The sequence below is a fragment of the Epinephelus lanceolatus genome, chromosome 20 (genome assembly GCF_041903045.1).
Source record: "Epinephelus lanceolatus isolate andai-2023 chromosome 20, ASM4190304v1, whole genome shotgun sequence".
Lineage (NCBI taxonomy): Eukaryota > Metazoa > Chordata > Actinopteri > Perciformes > Serranidae > Epinephelus > Epinephelus lanceolatus.
In genome coordinates this window covers 20,225,664-20,242,482 of record NC_135753.1, presented here as the reverse complement: position 1 = coordinate 20,242,482, position 16,819 = coordinate 20,225,664, and the positions used below count along the sequence as shown (strand labels likewise).

The following is a 16,819-nucleotide window of genomic DNA, read 5'->3' as shown; positions in this document are numbered from 1 at the left end:
TGAAAAAGCAGCCTTGTCGAGGCCCACCCAGTTAACTTCTGTTACCAACTGGGGGTTTTATTTTTCTAACTTTTGACAATGCCTGACCTCATGTTCCCTCCTGATTAAGGCTCCATACCAGATATTGGATAATGATAGTATCCTCACTGCATTTTATGGCTTTACAAGTTGAAGCTGAGGTGAGTAAAGTTACCCTGTATTGCCTTTATCTGTGTTATTTCTCATTTTATTAGTTTATCCAAATGAACTTGGATGGAGTTGTAACAAGTGTTGTTCCCTGATAAAAGATGAGTTAAACCCAGTGCCATATCAAAATCATAATGTGCTGGGTTAACTATTAATAAATTAGATAAGATATACTGCATGTTAAACCTGACACATCCATCTCCCACACTGCACCCTGAAGGAGAACATTGGTAGATTTAGCTGCACATCACTATGACCAGCTTCGGGCAGATCCTAAAGGAGGTTGGGGAGTTTGGTTTGTTTCAGAAACGGTTATTGGCTGCATTATGCATCCCCACCATGTTTGCTGCTTTTGATGTGATCGGTCAGGTGTTTGCAGGAGTGAGCTTTCCACATCACTGTAACACTGACTGGATCTTGGAGCGTGGGCCAAACCTGACGGATGAAAGACGAAGAAATCTCACCATCCCAGTGAATAAGGATGGGAAGTATGAAAGCTGTAAAATGTTCACACCTGTGGATTTGGATTTGGAAACTATTGAAGCATATGGGATTAACACTACAACAGGATGCATAAATGGATGGGACTATGAGACTCCCGTAGGTGGTTCGAGCATTATGTCAGAGGTAAGCAAGCTAACAGCTAAGGGCCCCTAGTAGACTCAAGACCCTCAGTCTCTCAGCTCTGTGTAATAAGACTGTAATTCCTTGCCATGCCCCTACTTTCTTTCTTTGATCTGTGAAGTATCCCGACGGAGACTGTCAACAACATCACCTTTCACCGTGTCCACAGGCTCGGACCCCGAGGAGGTCAGCGTCCTCGTCCTATCATCGCCAAATTCGAACATTATCAGCAGAAAATGCTCGTTAAGAGTAAAGGACGAGAGCTAAAAGGCACATCATTCGGTATGAACGATCAGTTCCCCAGGGAAATCAACGAGAGGCGGAAAGTGTTATATCCCATTTTAAAATAGCACAGGCAGAAGGGAAATAGAACCTCTCTTGTGGTCGACAAATTATACATAGATGGGCAGCTGTTCCGCCACTCTACCACCACCCCATGGCTCTTCTAAGTGAGATAAATGCCCCTAAAACCACAAAACAAAGTAGAACCATAGCTTAATTGTATTATAAAAGGAATAAAAAAAAAAAAAAGACCAAAAGATGTGTGTATGCATGTATATATATATTGGGGCTGCACTATTCTTGAAATAAATAAATATATGTATGTATATTTCATTCAAAATGGTATTCTGACACATTTCTCCTGCAACAGATAATTAAGCATTCCTGCGATTGCAATGCAATTAATCGTGCGGCCCTGGTATATATGTATGTATGTATGTATATATGCAGACGTATATGTATGTACATGTGGATATATGGATATATATGTATATATAATGAATACAACACTGACTTAGTGAAAAGGAAAAAAAGGAAAAAAAAAAAAAATCTCACAGGGTGTGAATGTACACTTCACATACCCCACCCAGCATTCTCCCTTTACTTCTCTATTTTTTTCCCTCCTTCATGTCCCTCCCCCCCCCTCCCCCTCTCCCTCTCACTCACTCCCCCTCCCTAACCTCACACACAAATACACTCCATGTAACCCCTTTGTTTTTCAGGTTTGTGAATACCTCAAGGCACAGGCGCTTCTGGTTGTTGAACATGCTTGTATATATTCTAATGCTCTGCTCCATAACTCTGCGATGCTTCACCATGACACATCGGTTGACTGTAATACATACACTTAACAATTACACATACTCATGCAAAATCCACGCAGATAGAAACTCACATAGAAACACACACAGATTATTCTCCATACCCACACACAGTATGATAAAACCCCCACTTTGTCAATGTCACACCTAAACTTGGTTTGCTGGAATGTACATGGCATCTGCTCACAGGCGAAAAAAATTAAAGTGATGGACTTTGTCACAAAATTGAAAACAGATATTTTTCTCCTACAAGAAACCCACTTGCTAAAGTCAGAAGAAAAATCTCTTAAAGATCCAAATTTTAATCAAATTTTTTCATCCTGCTATAACAACAGACAAAGAAGTGTCTCTATCATGGTCCACAAGAGACTACCATTTACTTTAAACAGCACGGTAACAGACCCAGAAGGCCGCTACATCATTATTCAGGCAACAATCTTGCCTTATTCAGGCAACAATCTTTAACAAATTATATACAATAATGATGATCCAGCCTTCTTTCACACAATCTTCTCTCTACTATCTAACCTATCAGACAGCTCGACAACTATAATTGGAGGAGACTTTAACACAGTCCTAAATGCTTCATTAGACCGATCTAGTAACTCAGTACACACAAAGTAATCACAATCGGCTAAGGTAATACAGGAATACATGGATGATTTTGGGCTTGGCAATGGCTGGAGACACAAATACCCATCGAAGAGGGAATATACTTTCTTCTCTCCTGTGCATCGCTCATTTTCAAGAATTGACTTTTTTCTCTTAAATAACTCCATCTCACAAAAAATTACCACAAAAATACACCCGATCATTATCAGCGATCATGCACCAATATCACTCAATCTGCAAACAGAAACCATCCATAAACGGTCCCCAACATGGCGCTTTAATATCTCATTACTTAAAGACCCAGACTTTGACAAAATGGTGAGACGGGAGTGGGCAAACTTTCTTGAAGACAATGACTCTCCAACTTTATCTCCATCTTTAATATGGGAAACTGGGAAGGCAGTAATCAGAGGAAAAATTATATCATACTCCTCCTACAAGAAGAAACAGGAATTGCAAGCAGAAAAAAACATTGAGGAAAAAATTAAACAACTAACACAGGAATATGCAAACAATCCAAGTGATCAAGTATGGACCCAATTACAGTGTACAAAATCGCAACTGGACAATATTCTATCAAAGAAAACTGAATTTATCATACAGCAACTAAGATATAATAATTTTGAACACAGTAACAAATCAGGAAAATTTTTGGCTAATCAGCTCCAACGCAATAAAGAAAAATCAATCAAATTATTACTAAAGCCAGACAAAGACCCCACACTTCCTTCTAGCTACCGTCCTCTATCACTAATCAACAGTGATATCAAAATTATTTCAAAGGCACTTGCTTCTAGACTGGAGAAAATAATCGCATCAATAATTCATAATGATCAAACGGGCTTCATTAATGGCAGACACTCAAGTAATAATGTCAGAAGAGTTCTTAATCTGATAAGTAAAGCACAACGCGTTAATACAAAAGCAATTATTCTGTCACTTGATGCAGAAAAAGCCTTCGACAAGGTCAACTGGTCCTTCCTATTTGCCACCCTGAGTGGATTTGGCTTTGGAGAGTCATTTATCCACTGTGTATCAGCCTTATATAATTCCCCTAAGGCCACAGTCACCACCAACGGGATCACATCTAAAAGCTTCATTTTGCAGAGAGGAACCAGACAAGGGTGCCCACTCTCACCTCTACTGTTTGCAATATTCATCGAACCATTGGCTATGGCAGTCCGTCAGAACAGCAAGATCATAGGTATCCATTCCGCCAATTCAGAGCATAAAATTAATCTATATGCCGATGACATTTTACTTTATCTACAAGAACCGAAATCGTCTTTACATGAAGTATTTAATCTCATAACAAATTTTTCTAAACTTTCGGACTACTCCATCAACTGGTCCAAATCGACAATACTGCCAATAACGGAGAACTCTTGGAATCCTGCAGACCAAAAATTTTCTCTCCCTGTGGGCAACATAAGATATCTAGGCATAAATATTTCACCCAAACTATCAGACCTGGTCCACCTGAACTTTAGCCCGCTGCTAGATAAGATCTGTGGTGACCTGAAGCGCTGGAATAATCTTCCCATCTCCCTCCTGGGACGAATAGCCACAGTTAAAATGAAAATTCTACCCCAAATTAACTATTTTTTTTCCATGATTCCATTCACACCCACATCGAAATGGTTCCTGTCATTAGATTCTGCAATTATAAAATTCTACTCAAAGAACAAAACAGCAAAAATTAGCCTAAGCACCCTTCAGAAAAACAAATTGGAAGGGGGATTGGACGCTCCTAACTTTAAACATTACTATTTAGCTAACCAGCTACAATACCTATTGAAATGGTTATATCCTAACGAAGACTACAACTCCTGGCTCGAACTAGAACAGGCGGACTGCAACAATATAAAACTCTCTGACCTCCCGTTTATCACCACTACACTCAGATGTCATAACTGTTTTAAGAACCCAATGATTGCTTCCACCTTATCAGCCTGGTGGAAAACACTAGAAATCACAAACTCTCTGATAGAACCTTGCTTGCTCTCTCCAATTTGACACAATCTGGATTTTGAAATTAACAAAAGACCTCTCCATTTTAGCACATGGGAGATGAAGGGAGTTACTCATCTCCATCACCTTTTCCAAGACAGTATACTTATGACATACACAAACTTATTTCAAACTTTTGAAATAAGAAATGGCAATTTTCTACAATATTTACAATTGATAAAAACACTCAAGAGGAGAATTCCAGCGCCTCAGGACACTTTGCAGCCACCAGAATTTGCCAAACATATTACAAAGCTTTTTCCGAGTAATAAGAAGAACCTTTCTAAGATTTATAAATTACTGTCAAAGACCAGTTCTATACATTTACCAATTTTAAAATGGGAAAAAGAGCTGGGTGTATCACCGGACCCTGACTTCTGGACTCAGATATGCAAAAATACATTTAAGATGACAAGACACACTAATATACAACTTATCCAATTTAAAGTACTCCACAGAACACACATCACCCAACAAAAGATGAATAGAATGGGCTTTAGTCAATCTGACACATGCACTCAGTGTACTCAGAACACTGCAGACACCTACTTTCACGCACTCTGGTTATGTTCACCCGTCCAGCACTTCTGGTCAACAGTCACTCAAAAACTCTCCTCCATTTTGGACTGCAGGATCCCATTATCTCCCAACCTGTGCTTAATTGGTGACCTGATGACAATTGACCTCCCAAACAGCCACTGCAACTCTCTTCTTGTAGCTCTCGCCATCGCCAAGAAAACAATCCTAGTCAATTGGAAAGATAAACAGACCCTCAACATCAACCATTGGCTGAATCTCCTTGTAGAACATATTTCGCTGGAGAAAGTATCTGCTGGCCACAGAAACCAATTAACATACTTTACAGAAAAATGGTCACCATTTATTCACTCACTAAACGTGTCTGTATAGTGCCACTCAGCCTGTGAGCATATGCCACCTGTACATATAAATATTACAACTCAAGAAAGATGAGTTGTGAAAGAAAGTTGTGTAATATGTAACGTGTTTCTGTTAATGATGTAACCCCTAATCCCTCTATCTCTCTCACCACAATATACCACAGCGGTTCATCAGAACTCAAGGTCTTAAGCATGTGTTAGGTGCACCTTCTCCCCCTTGAATCCGGGCCTGCTCCCTGGCTCTGTGGGGGATCGCGGGGCCGGGCGGTTTCCCCTGGGGGCGGGTGCATCTGGACTGCTCGCTCTGTGTGCCTGGGGGGGGGCAGGGTCTCCTCGTGCTCCCTGGGCCTGGGGTGGTGTGGCCGGTCCCCCCTGGGGGGCTGTTTCAGCCCCTGGTGGTTCGCTCTGCTCCCGCCCTTCCCCCTCCCTCCTCCCTCCCCCCTCTCCCCGTCCCTCCCTGCTCCTCTCTCCCGGCCTCGGGCGGGCCCGGGGTCCTCCCCCAGGCTGGGGGGCCTGGTGTGGGGTCTGGGTGCTGCCCGCGGGGGGTGTTCTGATGCTGCGCAGTGTGGGCCTGCCCGTTTGTGTGCGGCCGGCGGTGGGGGGCGGGTCGGATGGGCTGGGGGTCTGGCTTTGGGTCTGTGGCGGTCTGGGGGGGTACTGGCGGGGTTGCGGGTTGGCCTGTGTTCCTGCGCATCAGGGTTCGGGGGGGCTGGGTGGGGCCCGTCGTCCGTGCACCCTGGTGGCGCGCCTCGTTCTTCTGCTGGGGGTCGATTTGCTGCGGGCGGTGTGGCCCAGGTCGGGACCATTGCGGGGGCCTGATGCTGCAGTTGCTTGGGGGGCGGGGTTGGGTGGGGGCCCGTTGGGTTTCCTTGGGGCCCGCCTGGCCCGCTGTCCATGGGCGCTGGGGGCCTCGCGGCGCCGGGGTCTGGTTGGCGCCACCTTCTTGCCCCTCCCATCCATCCCTCCAGCCCTCGGGCCGGGCCTACACTGGCCTGGCCTCCTAAACCACATTTAGTTCACTTACCACACATTCCACAGTTTTAATGCACCACATACACTCACTCTTCGAGGTGCAGACCACTGATGGATTGGGGGGCTTCATGATGGGGCAGGCTATGGGACAGTGGTGTCCGGTAGCCCTCCATGCTGCCCCCTGGACCATCCTTATCTGTTCTCCAATTTAAAGCACCACATACACCTGGGGGCGGTCTGCGTCAGGCGGTGGGTGGGCGGGCCCTCCTGCCCAGCCTGTCTAGGGTGTGTCTCTGGCTCTCTGGGGGTGCCGGCCATTGCCGCCCCGGGTCCTTGGGCCTGCGTGGTGTCCTGCGGCCTCTGCAGCTCCCTGGTCTTGGGGTCTGGGTGCTCCTGCGGTCTTGGGGTGCCTTACCGCCCCCCTTCCCCCGCAGGGCTGGCCCTGGACCCTGGTGATGGTTTTCATAAACACATTGGGAGGGTTCAAATACACGCATGCATGTTCGAAACTTCAGCTCCGTGACGCATCGCAAAGAACCGATGGGATCACTCCAAAGGGGCCCACTTGCTTCTCAAACCTACCACACCGCGCTGGCAACTCTTCTCTACAATCGGGCTTTCCCCCTCCACCAAGACTCTCACATTTTTGGTGTTCAGTATAGACTTCTCTTTTGTTTTTGTTTTTCAGTACAGTATAGTAGACATGTGTATGTTTATTTTTGATAATCTGCATGGAGCACAACCACCTCAAGGCCACAATACATCAGCTACACTGCCTGTTTCTCCCGTTTTTTTTTTTTTTTGTTTGTTTGTTTATTTGTTTGTTTGTTTTTCCTCCTTCTTCTCCGCATGCACTGTCACTATATAACTTAGGACTTAAGCACTTGCACCCTCCCCCTTGCTTGTTTCCTTACTTTCCCCTTGACACACTTTGGTGTATCACGGCCCTCTCTTGCTCAAATTAGGAAGTTTTTCCAATAAAGGCTGTTAGGCTAGTCTCCAGGGAGGGTGGGTGACGGTCATAACCACGCATTATGGGTATAAAATACTTGACTGCAAGATTAACAGTGCATCAGTCTTCACAAGAAGCTTACACCCTTTTGTGGCGCTAAGCTATGAAGACCAATGCAGACAAGTAGGAAAAAAAAAAAAAAAAAAAAGATCTGTGAAGTAAGACAAAGTGAAAAATACATAGTTACAGTGCTTAAATGTTTTTGGAAGTATTTGTACTTTATGTAAGTTTTTAAATATCTGTCAACTTTTACTTTTACTCCACTACATATCTGAAGTACAATATATACTATTACTCTAACACATTTCCCCTAAGCATCTTCATTACTTCGTTACTACAAAGTAAAATCAGGTTTGGTGAATCAGTGGTCCTAGCTTGCAAATGAGGTCATAGGTTCATGATGTAAGGGTAAGTACAAACAAGTGCTTTCAAAGCAGCAGTTAATTTTCCATTTAAAGTCAAGACCAGGCTGCATGTTGGATTAGATGCTACATGCTAGCAACTATGTGAGTAGAATTTCACTCGCCAATGAGGCTGACTGCATGATGCAGAAAGTGGAGTCCCACAGCAGAGAGGGTGGTAGTAATTCAGTGAGATACAGATTTGTGTGTCAGTGCTAGAGGTCAAAGGTTTTTTGAAATCCTTTAAGTTGGTTTATATTTTAAGAGAAAATAAACTTCGGAATTCTCAAAATTCTGATCGCTTGCTTTTTATTAACAGCACTTGTACTTTTACTTTAAATACTTAAGTATATTTAATATCACAAAACCACTTTGATTCTTAAGTACAATATATATCAGATACTTTGAGACTTTTACACAAGTAATATTCTAATAGGTGACTTTAACTTCAAGTCAATTTCTGGTAAGATATCTGTACTTTTCTCAGGTGACACTTTCATGAACTTTCATGTTGGTCCACCACTGTCCTTTCTCCTCTTTTCAACATCATTTTCTTTTTTCAGTTTGATCTGGTTTGTGACAAGAACGGTAGGATCGAGGCCTCACAGTCCATCTACATGGCAGGTTTTCTGTTTGGAGCGCTGACGTTTGGGGCAATTTCTGACAGGTGAGGACCAATAACATATACACTTTAACCTCCAACGTAAGTAATAGTTGTCATTCTTTGTATGACTGAAGGGGATTTTGATTTCACAGCAGCTGTCACCTTGATAATTATAATTTGTGTTAAGTACAAGACTTGTGGGTGTCACCCAACGCGTCATCATTCCCAGCTTGTCAAATACAATAACTTGGTCAGTGGCCCTCGGCATCACATATAGATGCACAAGACACTCTCTAGCATTTGTATGAGACACCCTGGCTTTTGGTTAAGCCCAATGTAAACCCATTGTCAGCAATATTAGGTGCTCAGAGTGACTGACTTAGTATGAAGAGCTAGAAACAAAACATACAAACAAACACAGGACTTTAGCCCAGGAGGTTCCATGTGAAACAACACATTCTCACTCCGACCTCGTCACATATTGACGTGCTTGGTCATGGACTTTCCACTTCCACATACGATGTGCAAGATACCCTGGGTGTGTTGGTTGTTGATGTTGTGGGACGCTGTGTCAAGTTCTGTCTGTTACATGCATTGTCTACCCCTTCACAGGAAATTTATCGTTTGCACTACGTTGCTACAACACCATGAATTGACATTTTTTTCCCTCAAAGCATGTGATAAGGTTTAGGCAACAAAAACGCTTGGTTAGGCTTTGTAAAGTAGAACAGGTTTCTTTCGGGATGCGACATTTCATCCCCGTCCTGCCGCGTTTCCCCCCTGATGCCGCCAAGCACTGTTAAAATATAATGGCAACCGGCTGCATATCAGGCAAAAGTTCATGGATGCCTTTTTTGGTTGGTTTCTGACGCCGCAAGTCACTGCCCAAGCACCGAATTTCAAAGACTTGGGAGTGAGACTGGGCTTCGTGAAACCAAAAGTCAACATTATTTGAACCTAAACCACGATCTTCAGTGTCTCCAAGTTTAAGGGCATGGTTCTCTGCTGGGAAAAAAAAGTGGACTGCCCCCTTGGAGTTGGGAGTAACCTACTGCCACAAGCGAAGGAGTTCTAGTATCTCAGTGTCTTGTGTACAATGGAGGGTATAATTGAGCGCAAGATGGGCAGGCAGTTTGGTGCAGTGTCAGCATTGATGCAGGTATTTCGCCAGACTGTTGTGGTGAAGGGGGAGCTGAGCTGGAAGACAAGGCTCGCAATTTATCAGTCCATCTATGTTCCCACCCTCACCTATGGTCATGAGATTTGGGTAGTGACCAAAAGAATTAGATAGCGGGTACACACGGCCAAAATGAGTTTTCTCCGTAGGATGGCTGGGCCCAGCCCTAGAGATAGACTAAGGAGCTCAGAGTGGAGCCGCTGCTTCTTCACATTGCAAGGGGCCAGTTGAGGTGGTTTGGGCATCTAATCTCCCAGACCAGGCTCCGCCTGGGCAATGCCTGTAAGAGGTTTTCTTGGCGTGTCCAACAGGTGGGAGACCCTCGGGTAGAGCCAGAACATGCTAGAGGGATTATATATGTCTCATCTGGCCTAAAAACACCTCAAAAACATTGCTGCAAAGAGGGACGTCTGGACTACCTTGCTAAGCCTACTGCCCCCATGACTAGGCCTGGATAAGCAGGGTCAATTGATATTTGACTATTCTAGGCAGCAAAGGGTTAGTTCACTGCACAAGCACAACAGCAGCGCAGGAGGAGCTGTAATAATTCTCATCAAATGATAAATGACTGTGGATGAATAACACTGAATTACAGTCTACCTGTAAAACTATCTAGTTACATCATGTAACTAGATCGTTGGAATGTCACCTCACCTCATTTATAGTTTCTCGCTTTACATTGATCGCATTGAATTCTGCCTGCCGGTTTCCTGACATTCCTGAAACACCCTACCCAAGAACCACTGTGTCTAGCATTTACTTCACCATCCATCCACATATTGACTCACAACCAATGCCTGTTATCAGAGGAGCAAGCTGATCATTCTCTTGGCGTCATAATATCTTTTCCACAAGGAGGTGAAGTTAATTTTAAGTATACACCTCTGACGTCATGTTAAGTATACACCTCTGACGTCGGTGACCTTAGTAGCTCTAATTTCAAAAGTATTTACATCTTTTTACTGCATAGACAGCATAGTTTCATGAAAAGCTGTGTTTTCAGTGGTGAAATACTTCTTTAAGGGATCATCTACCCAATAATCTATCTCCTTCTATGATAAGCAAACAGTGAAAGATAAATAGTATTTAGATTCACCTTGTATCCTTTACAACAAATACTCTTCTCTGTTTGTAGGTTCGGGCGACGCTTTGCAATCCTCCTCTGCCTCTTTGTCCTACTATTGTCTGGTGTGGGTGCTGCTTTCTCACCAAACATCTATGTTTACATGGTCTTAAAATTTTTCTGTGGGAGTTCAGGAGGTGTCATTATAATGAACACATCTGTGATGGGTAAGTATACTGTTCATCTGTGACTAAGGACACTCACTGAATGAAATAGAAATGCTAAAATCAGAACTAATGAGATGATAGTGGTGGGGGGGTTGACATGGATGCCTAACATCAGGATCATCCGAGACACCTGTAGCTCATCTGCATATAAAGTAAACCTGGAAGATTTGAATCATGTCTTCCACCTCTTCATCTTTTATATCAGTAGCTTCAATTCCACACTGCATGACTGTGACACTGAGCAGGCAACCGTTAGTCATACATTTGTAAAAATATATAAATATTCATATCAGTGCAAGGCTATTAACTCAACACTGTTGTTACCACTGAAATAAAATAATGTGTGATCATCTGTTTTATAGGAGTGGAGTGGACTCACTCATCTAAGTCTGCTCTTTGCACAATGTCCATCATTTTGTTCTTTCCTGCTGGACTGATGCTGTTGTCTGGCATTGCCTATTTAACCCCCAACTGGAGGATCCTGCAGCTGGTGCTCTACAGTCCTATTCTCCTCCTCCTAGGATTCTTGTACTGGTGAGCAGCCTCTCAGAGTGCAATACTTCAACAAGTTCATAAAGTGCGTCAAGCACAAAACAAAGAGGTTTTAATTCTAAAGCCCAGTTTAGACCAAAGTTTTGCAATGAGACAAGTTGAAACATGCAACTACCTGCAACGTTCTGTTCTGAAAAGTTCTAAAAATCTGCTGGTTCACACCAATGCAACTAGATAAGACGGTGTATCATCTCTATGCAACAACTCTCTGTACTTCTGTTCTGCTTTCCAGCTTTTCAGGCTTATTTTGTGGCTAAATATAATTTGTCACTTCTTAAAATATGAATGAGGATAGTGATAGTGAGAGTCCCCCAATCCCAAATGGATCCCTTTACAGACCTAGGACCAATTCCATTTCTTCCCCTTAGCCCTGGTCTTGGCCCTTCCCCTTGGTTTTGCACGTTCACGTGAGGGGAAGTGGTGTCCCAATTCTCTGACAGGTTAGCTCTTAACCTGATGGAGAATTGGGACACCACTTCCCCTCACGTGAATGTGCAAAACCAAGGGGAAGGGCCAAGACAAGGGCTAAAGGGAAGAAATGGAATTGGTCCTAGGTGTGTAAGGGCTTAGGGCTTGAGTCAACAAGTCTGTAAGGGATCCATTTGGGATTGGGGGACTGGCTACAGTTGCATTTGTAGTAGTGATGAAATGGTGAAAAACAGAAACAAAACGGGCATCAGATGGACTGTAAGAAGTGCCAATAAGTTAGTCAATAATAAGCTGAGCTCAGACCGCTGCAACTTTTCTCTCCAACATTCCAAAATGGTTTTGTCTCATCGTGAATCTTTGGTCTGAACTGGGCCTAACATCACAGTCATGGTTTGTCATTTTGAACTTGTGTTCCATCAGGTTTCTCCCAGAGTCAGCTCGCTGGCTGATGACCCATGGCAGGAAGGTGGAGGCACAGAAGGAGCTCCAGAGGGCAGCCAGGGTTAACGGGAAGACGGTCCCAGAACATCTGCTGGACAAGGTGAGCTGCATCATCACACCTTGACTTCTGCCAAAATATAACAAACCTTTTTGTCATATGTAAACATTTTCAAAAACTGAACTCTTACTTTTTTAGCTTGAAATGGAGGGAACAGTGGAGAGAAGAAACATGTTGGACATCTTCCGAATATCGTATTTGAGAAAACGTACTTTCATAATGGGCTACAACTGGTACGTCTTCTTTAATTAGGATTATTGTTCATGCCACTGTCTTTGACAGTCTGGCGATCATTATACAGATACATCAGTCATGTTTAGCAATGATATGCAATAGCTACAGGTTTAATAGCACACATTTGTCACAATGATACTGTTTAACTGAACGTATTTCTGACTCTCCAACACTAGGTTCTCAATAAGTCTTCTGTATTATGGACTGAGCCTGAATGTTGGCAGTTTTGGCCTGAATATCTACCTCACACAGTTCATCTTTGGTGTTGTCGAAGTACCAGCAAACCTGAGTGTTTTGACCCTAGTTCAACATCTTGGAAGGAGAAAATGTCAAGTAGGCTACCTGTTCTTTGGGGGTGCTGCATGCCTCCTGGTCCTTGCTATCCCAAAAGGTTTGTTCGAAACCTCAGATATGTTCTCATGATCTGAAAACATTTGTTATAAAGGTGTGAATTTTTCAGTGTTTATCTGACAGGTACAGTGTATGGTTTTATAACATATTATTTACCCATCAGATCTTCCTGTGGTGGTAACAATCATAGCCGTAATAGGGAAATTTGCTGCTACTGCCTCTTTCGACACAGCCTATGTTTACACTGCAGAGTTATACCCAACCATTTTAAGGTAATGCCACTTTTTCTGCTCCTTGTGATGATTACATCAAAAAATAGTAACACTGATATCTGTCTAAATACTGAGATACATTTAGTTTTCTATTAAATGACATTTACTGTGATAAATGTGTAATTATACCACAAATAGCAACGCTAGACTGCATTTCCAATACTTAGTGATGTTCTTAGTATCTTAAAAAGAGGGTGAACAAGAGACTGCTTTTTTAATATTGTGTAACTACACTGTAAATACTAAACACTGGACACTGCATTAACAACAATGAATACTCCATATTTAAAAACCTACACCTGAATTTCCCGAATCTCCTTTTTACGCAGTAATGATATCACTTTGGTCCCTAATTAAAGGATAACTTTGGCATTTTTCAAGCTGGAGCCTGTTTCCCCATGTAGATTGATCAAAGAGGCTGATGTGAATGAGGATGAATGAGGGAATGTGGTCCAGGTTAAGAAGGTGCCAAAGTTATCCTTTAATATTCAGGAATTTAAAAGATATTGTTAGTTAAAAGTTATTACTGCCTTTTTCTTCTTATCTGTTATCTTCTTCCCCTTGTACATATCTGTGTTTGTATAGGAACCCACTATGTATTTTCTTGAAATTTCATCTATAGTTACTAAAATCATCCCAATCAGTGTTTGATTCCTGACGAGTCCATTATGACTTCTTTCAGGCAGAATGGTGTAGGTCTAAACTCCACGTGTGCTCGTGTGGCGGGCATCCTTGCGCCACTGATCAGGCTCCTGGGCGTCTACCATCACACCATCCCCATGCTGATATACGGTGTCGTCCCCATTGCTGCTGCAGGTTTCTCTTTACTACTGCCTGAAACCCTCAATGTTGAACTGCAGGACCACGCTGAGCTCAAGTGAGTTATGCTGGATTTGAAAATATATACATATATCTTCAAATTACATTAACTATTTTAAGTTTATTCTATGTGTTAATAATCCTTTTTTCTTTGATTAATTTTAGGAAACCAGGTATTGGACCTGCTGCGAACAGATACAGTGCTACAGTGCTACCGACGGACACAAGCATTAATTTGTACTGAAATCATTTAATATCGTAATCGTTTATTTTTCCTGATTCATAATCAGGTATGAAACTATCAACTATAATTTCTTGTTGTTTCAGTTAACTGATTTCTAACTGATTTATTTAACATGGATTTATCAGTCTGCAGTCACCAAAATTTAAAGCTTCAAATAAATAACTTTTTCATTTGTAAGCTATTAAATAAAGTTTTTTGTTGGTTATCTACAGTCTGTCAGATTTATTTTGCCTGTACAGAAGATTTTGATATTTTCATAATTTGACTTTGTTTATATATAAAATTCTGCATATGTGTAGTTGTTATAAAATCATTTGTTGTATCATCTGATCTCAGTCATCGGTGTCAAGATTAAACTTGAAGCATATTTTGCTCTTGGACTTTTAACTGTGCCTCACATTTTGTTTTCCCATTATAGACTCTATTCCAGATATCTGGTAGTTATAGTGGTCTGACTGCATTTTATGGCTACATAAGTTATGTAGAGTTACATATATTATCGTTATCTATGTTATTGCCACTTTTCTTATTTTATACAGACCAGCTTTTACAGTCAGTGGACCTGTGCCAACCGTACTAAAAGACAACAGGTTGGGTTGGTATCTCTGGAACTGCCCTCCAGTGGTTCACTTCATACTTTTCAGATAGAAAATTTTCTGTCTGTCAATGGTTTCACATCATCTCAAGCCCGGTCTATGTTTGGAGTGCCACAGGGATCCATTCTTGGTCCAATTTTATTCTTTTTGTATTTGCTTCCCTTGGACCACATTATTAGACAATATGATATTTAATTTCATTGTTACACTGATGACACTCAGCTGTACTTGTCCTGCAAACCATCAGAATCAGCTAAATTATCTGCCCTGCATAATTGCCTAGCTGCAGTTAAGGACTGGATGGCAGTGAATTTTCTCCAACTGAACGCCTCTAAAACAGAGGTCCTTATTATAGGCCCTGAGCACTCTCAGCAGCTATGAGCAGCTTCGGGCAGATCCTGAAGGAGGTCGGGGACTTCGGTTTGTTTCAGAAACGGTTATTGGCTGCATTGCATCCCCACCATATCTGCTGCTTTAACAAGATTGGTCAGGTGTTTACAGGAATGAGCTTTCCACACCACTGTAACACTGACTGGATCTTGGAGCGTGGGACAAACCTGCCAGATGACAGACAAACAGTCCTGTTCATTATGCTTAATTATGCTTACTCGCCTCCTCTCTTCCCACGTGACCCTGAAATCAATCCCCGATCATGAAGGATCTTCCAATTCCATGATTGCACCTCTAGGAGATTAGGAGAAAGGAGTCTTTTGGAGGAGCTTAAAGCGAGGACACACTGGTGTATCCTACATGCAAAGTAGCATGACTACGGAGCTCCCCTAGGGTTATGGCAAGATTGTGTTGTATTGGACCCTGAGGTGTGGGAGCCCCTCTGTGCAGAGTTTGCATGTTCTCCCTGTGTCAGCATGAGTTTTCTAGGGGTACTCCGGCTTCCTCCCATTATCCAAAGACATGCAGGTTAACTGGTGACTCAAAATTGTCCATAGGTGAGAATGTGAGTGTGAATGGTTGTCTGTCTCTACGTGTCAGCCCTGTGATAGTCTGGTGACCTGTCAAGGATTTGCCCTGCCTCTCGCCCAATGTCAGATGGGATAGGCTCCAGCACCCCTGCAACCACCAACAGGAAAAGCGGTTACGGAAAATGAATGAATGAACGAACAGTTACGTGATGAGATGCAATATAATGTGACATCACCCTGTGTGTAATAAATGCAAGTCTTTAGATTATATAAAATAATTTAATTGTGAAGTACTGTGGCATCACACAAAGCAAAAGTTATTTTTTTGTTTGTTTTTTATTTACAATCCAACAAACACACTGGTGGTTCACGGGTCATGACAGTAGCTTACAACAACATTATTGAAAGTAATAATATTATAGTTATAGTTCTGGCTACTGTGGTACAATATGTTGAAAGTATATATTAATATCTGGCAGTATACATGTGTGACAATAGTCATATGTGTATAATAACAGTAGAAGTATGACTAATGACTAATGATGGCAGCAGCAGCAGGAGGCATCTGGCAGGACCACGGCAGCAGCACAACCACACACGTCACGCTGTCCAGGCACCGCTGCGATATGAGTTAATCTGATAGACAGTGGAGCACAAAGGCTCCGGAGAAGAAGCCGAGTTAGTGACATCCAGAATGGCCAAGTTAGCAAGATGCAGTAATAGATAAGACAGAGAGAGAGAGAGAGAGAGAGAGAGAGAGAGAGAGAGAGAGAGAGAGAGAGAGAGAGAGAAAAGAAACCGGTGTATTATAGCGGGGTCCTCTGGCAGACTAGGCCTAAGTCAGCCTAACTAGGGGCTGGTACAGGGCAAGCCTGAGCCAGCCCTAACTATAAGCTTTATCAAAGAGGAAAGTCTTAAGTCTAGTCTTAAATGTGGAGACGGTGTCTGCCTCCCGGACCGTAACAGGAAGATGATTCCACAGGAGAGGAGCCTGATAGCTGAAGGCTCTAGCT

General features: G+C 42.6%; 1 protein-coding gene across 1 annotated transcript; it reads left to right on the top strand.

Annotated features, from left to right (window-relative positions):
• The first annotated feature begins 366 nt into the window (after positions 1 to 366).
• Positions 367 to 14,684, top strand: LOC144458892 (solute carrier family 22 member 13-like). The gene is made up of 10 exons (XM_078162701.1): positions 367 to 813; positions 8,383 to 8,486; positions 10,736 to 10,890; positions 11,253 to 11,424; positions 12,292 to 12,412; positions 12,509 to 12,603; positions 12,781 to 12,995; positions 13,119 to 13,227; positions 13,910 to 14,104; positions 14,212 to 14,684. The coding sequence occupies exons 1-10, from the start codon at positions 439 to 441 to the stop codon at positions 14,288 to 14,290; spliced, it is 1,620 nt and encodes a 539-aa protein (XP_078018827.1). The 5' UTR covers positions 367 to 438; the 3' UTR covers positions 14,291 to 14,684.
• The last annotated feature ends 2,135 nt before the right edge of the window (positions 14,685 to 16,819 follow it).

What these genes read in the sequence shown, in the direction of transcription:
- LOC144458892 (XM_078162701.1), top strand. Translation starts at nt 439, where the DNA reads ATGACCAGCTTCGGGCAGATCCTAAAGGAGGTTGGGGAGTTTGGTTTG. An exon ending in TTCATAATGGGCTACAACTG is followed by an intron (nt 12,604 to 12,780) that starts GTACGTCTTCTT and finishes CTCCAACACTAG; the next exon opens with GTTCTCAATAAGTCTTCTGT. An exon ending in GGTCCTTGCTATCCCAAAAG is followed by an intron (nt 12,996 to 13,118) that starts GTTTGTTCGAAA and finishes TTTACCCATCAG; the next exon opens with ATCTTCCTGTGGTGGTAACA.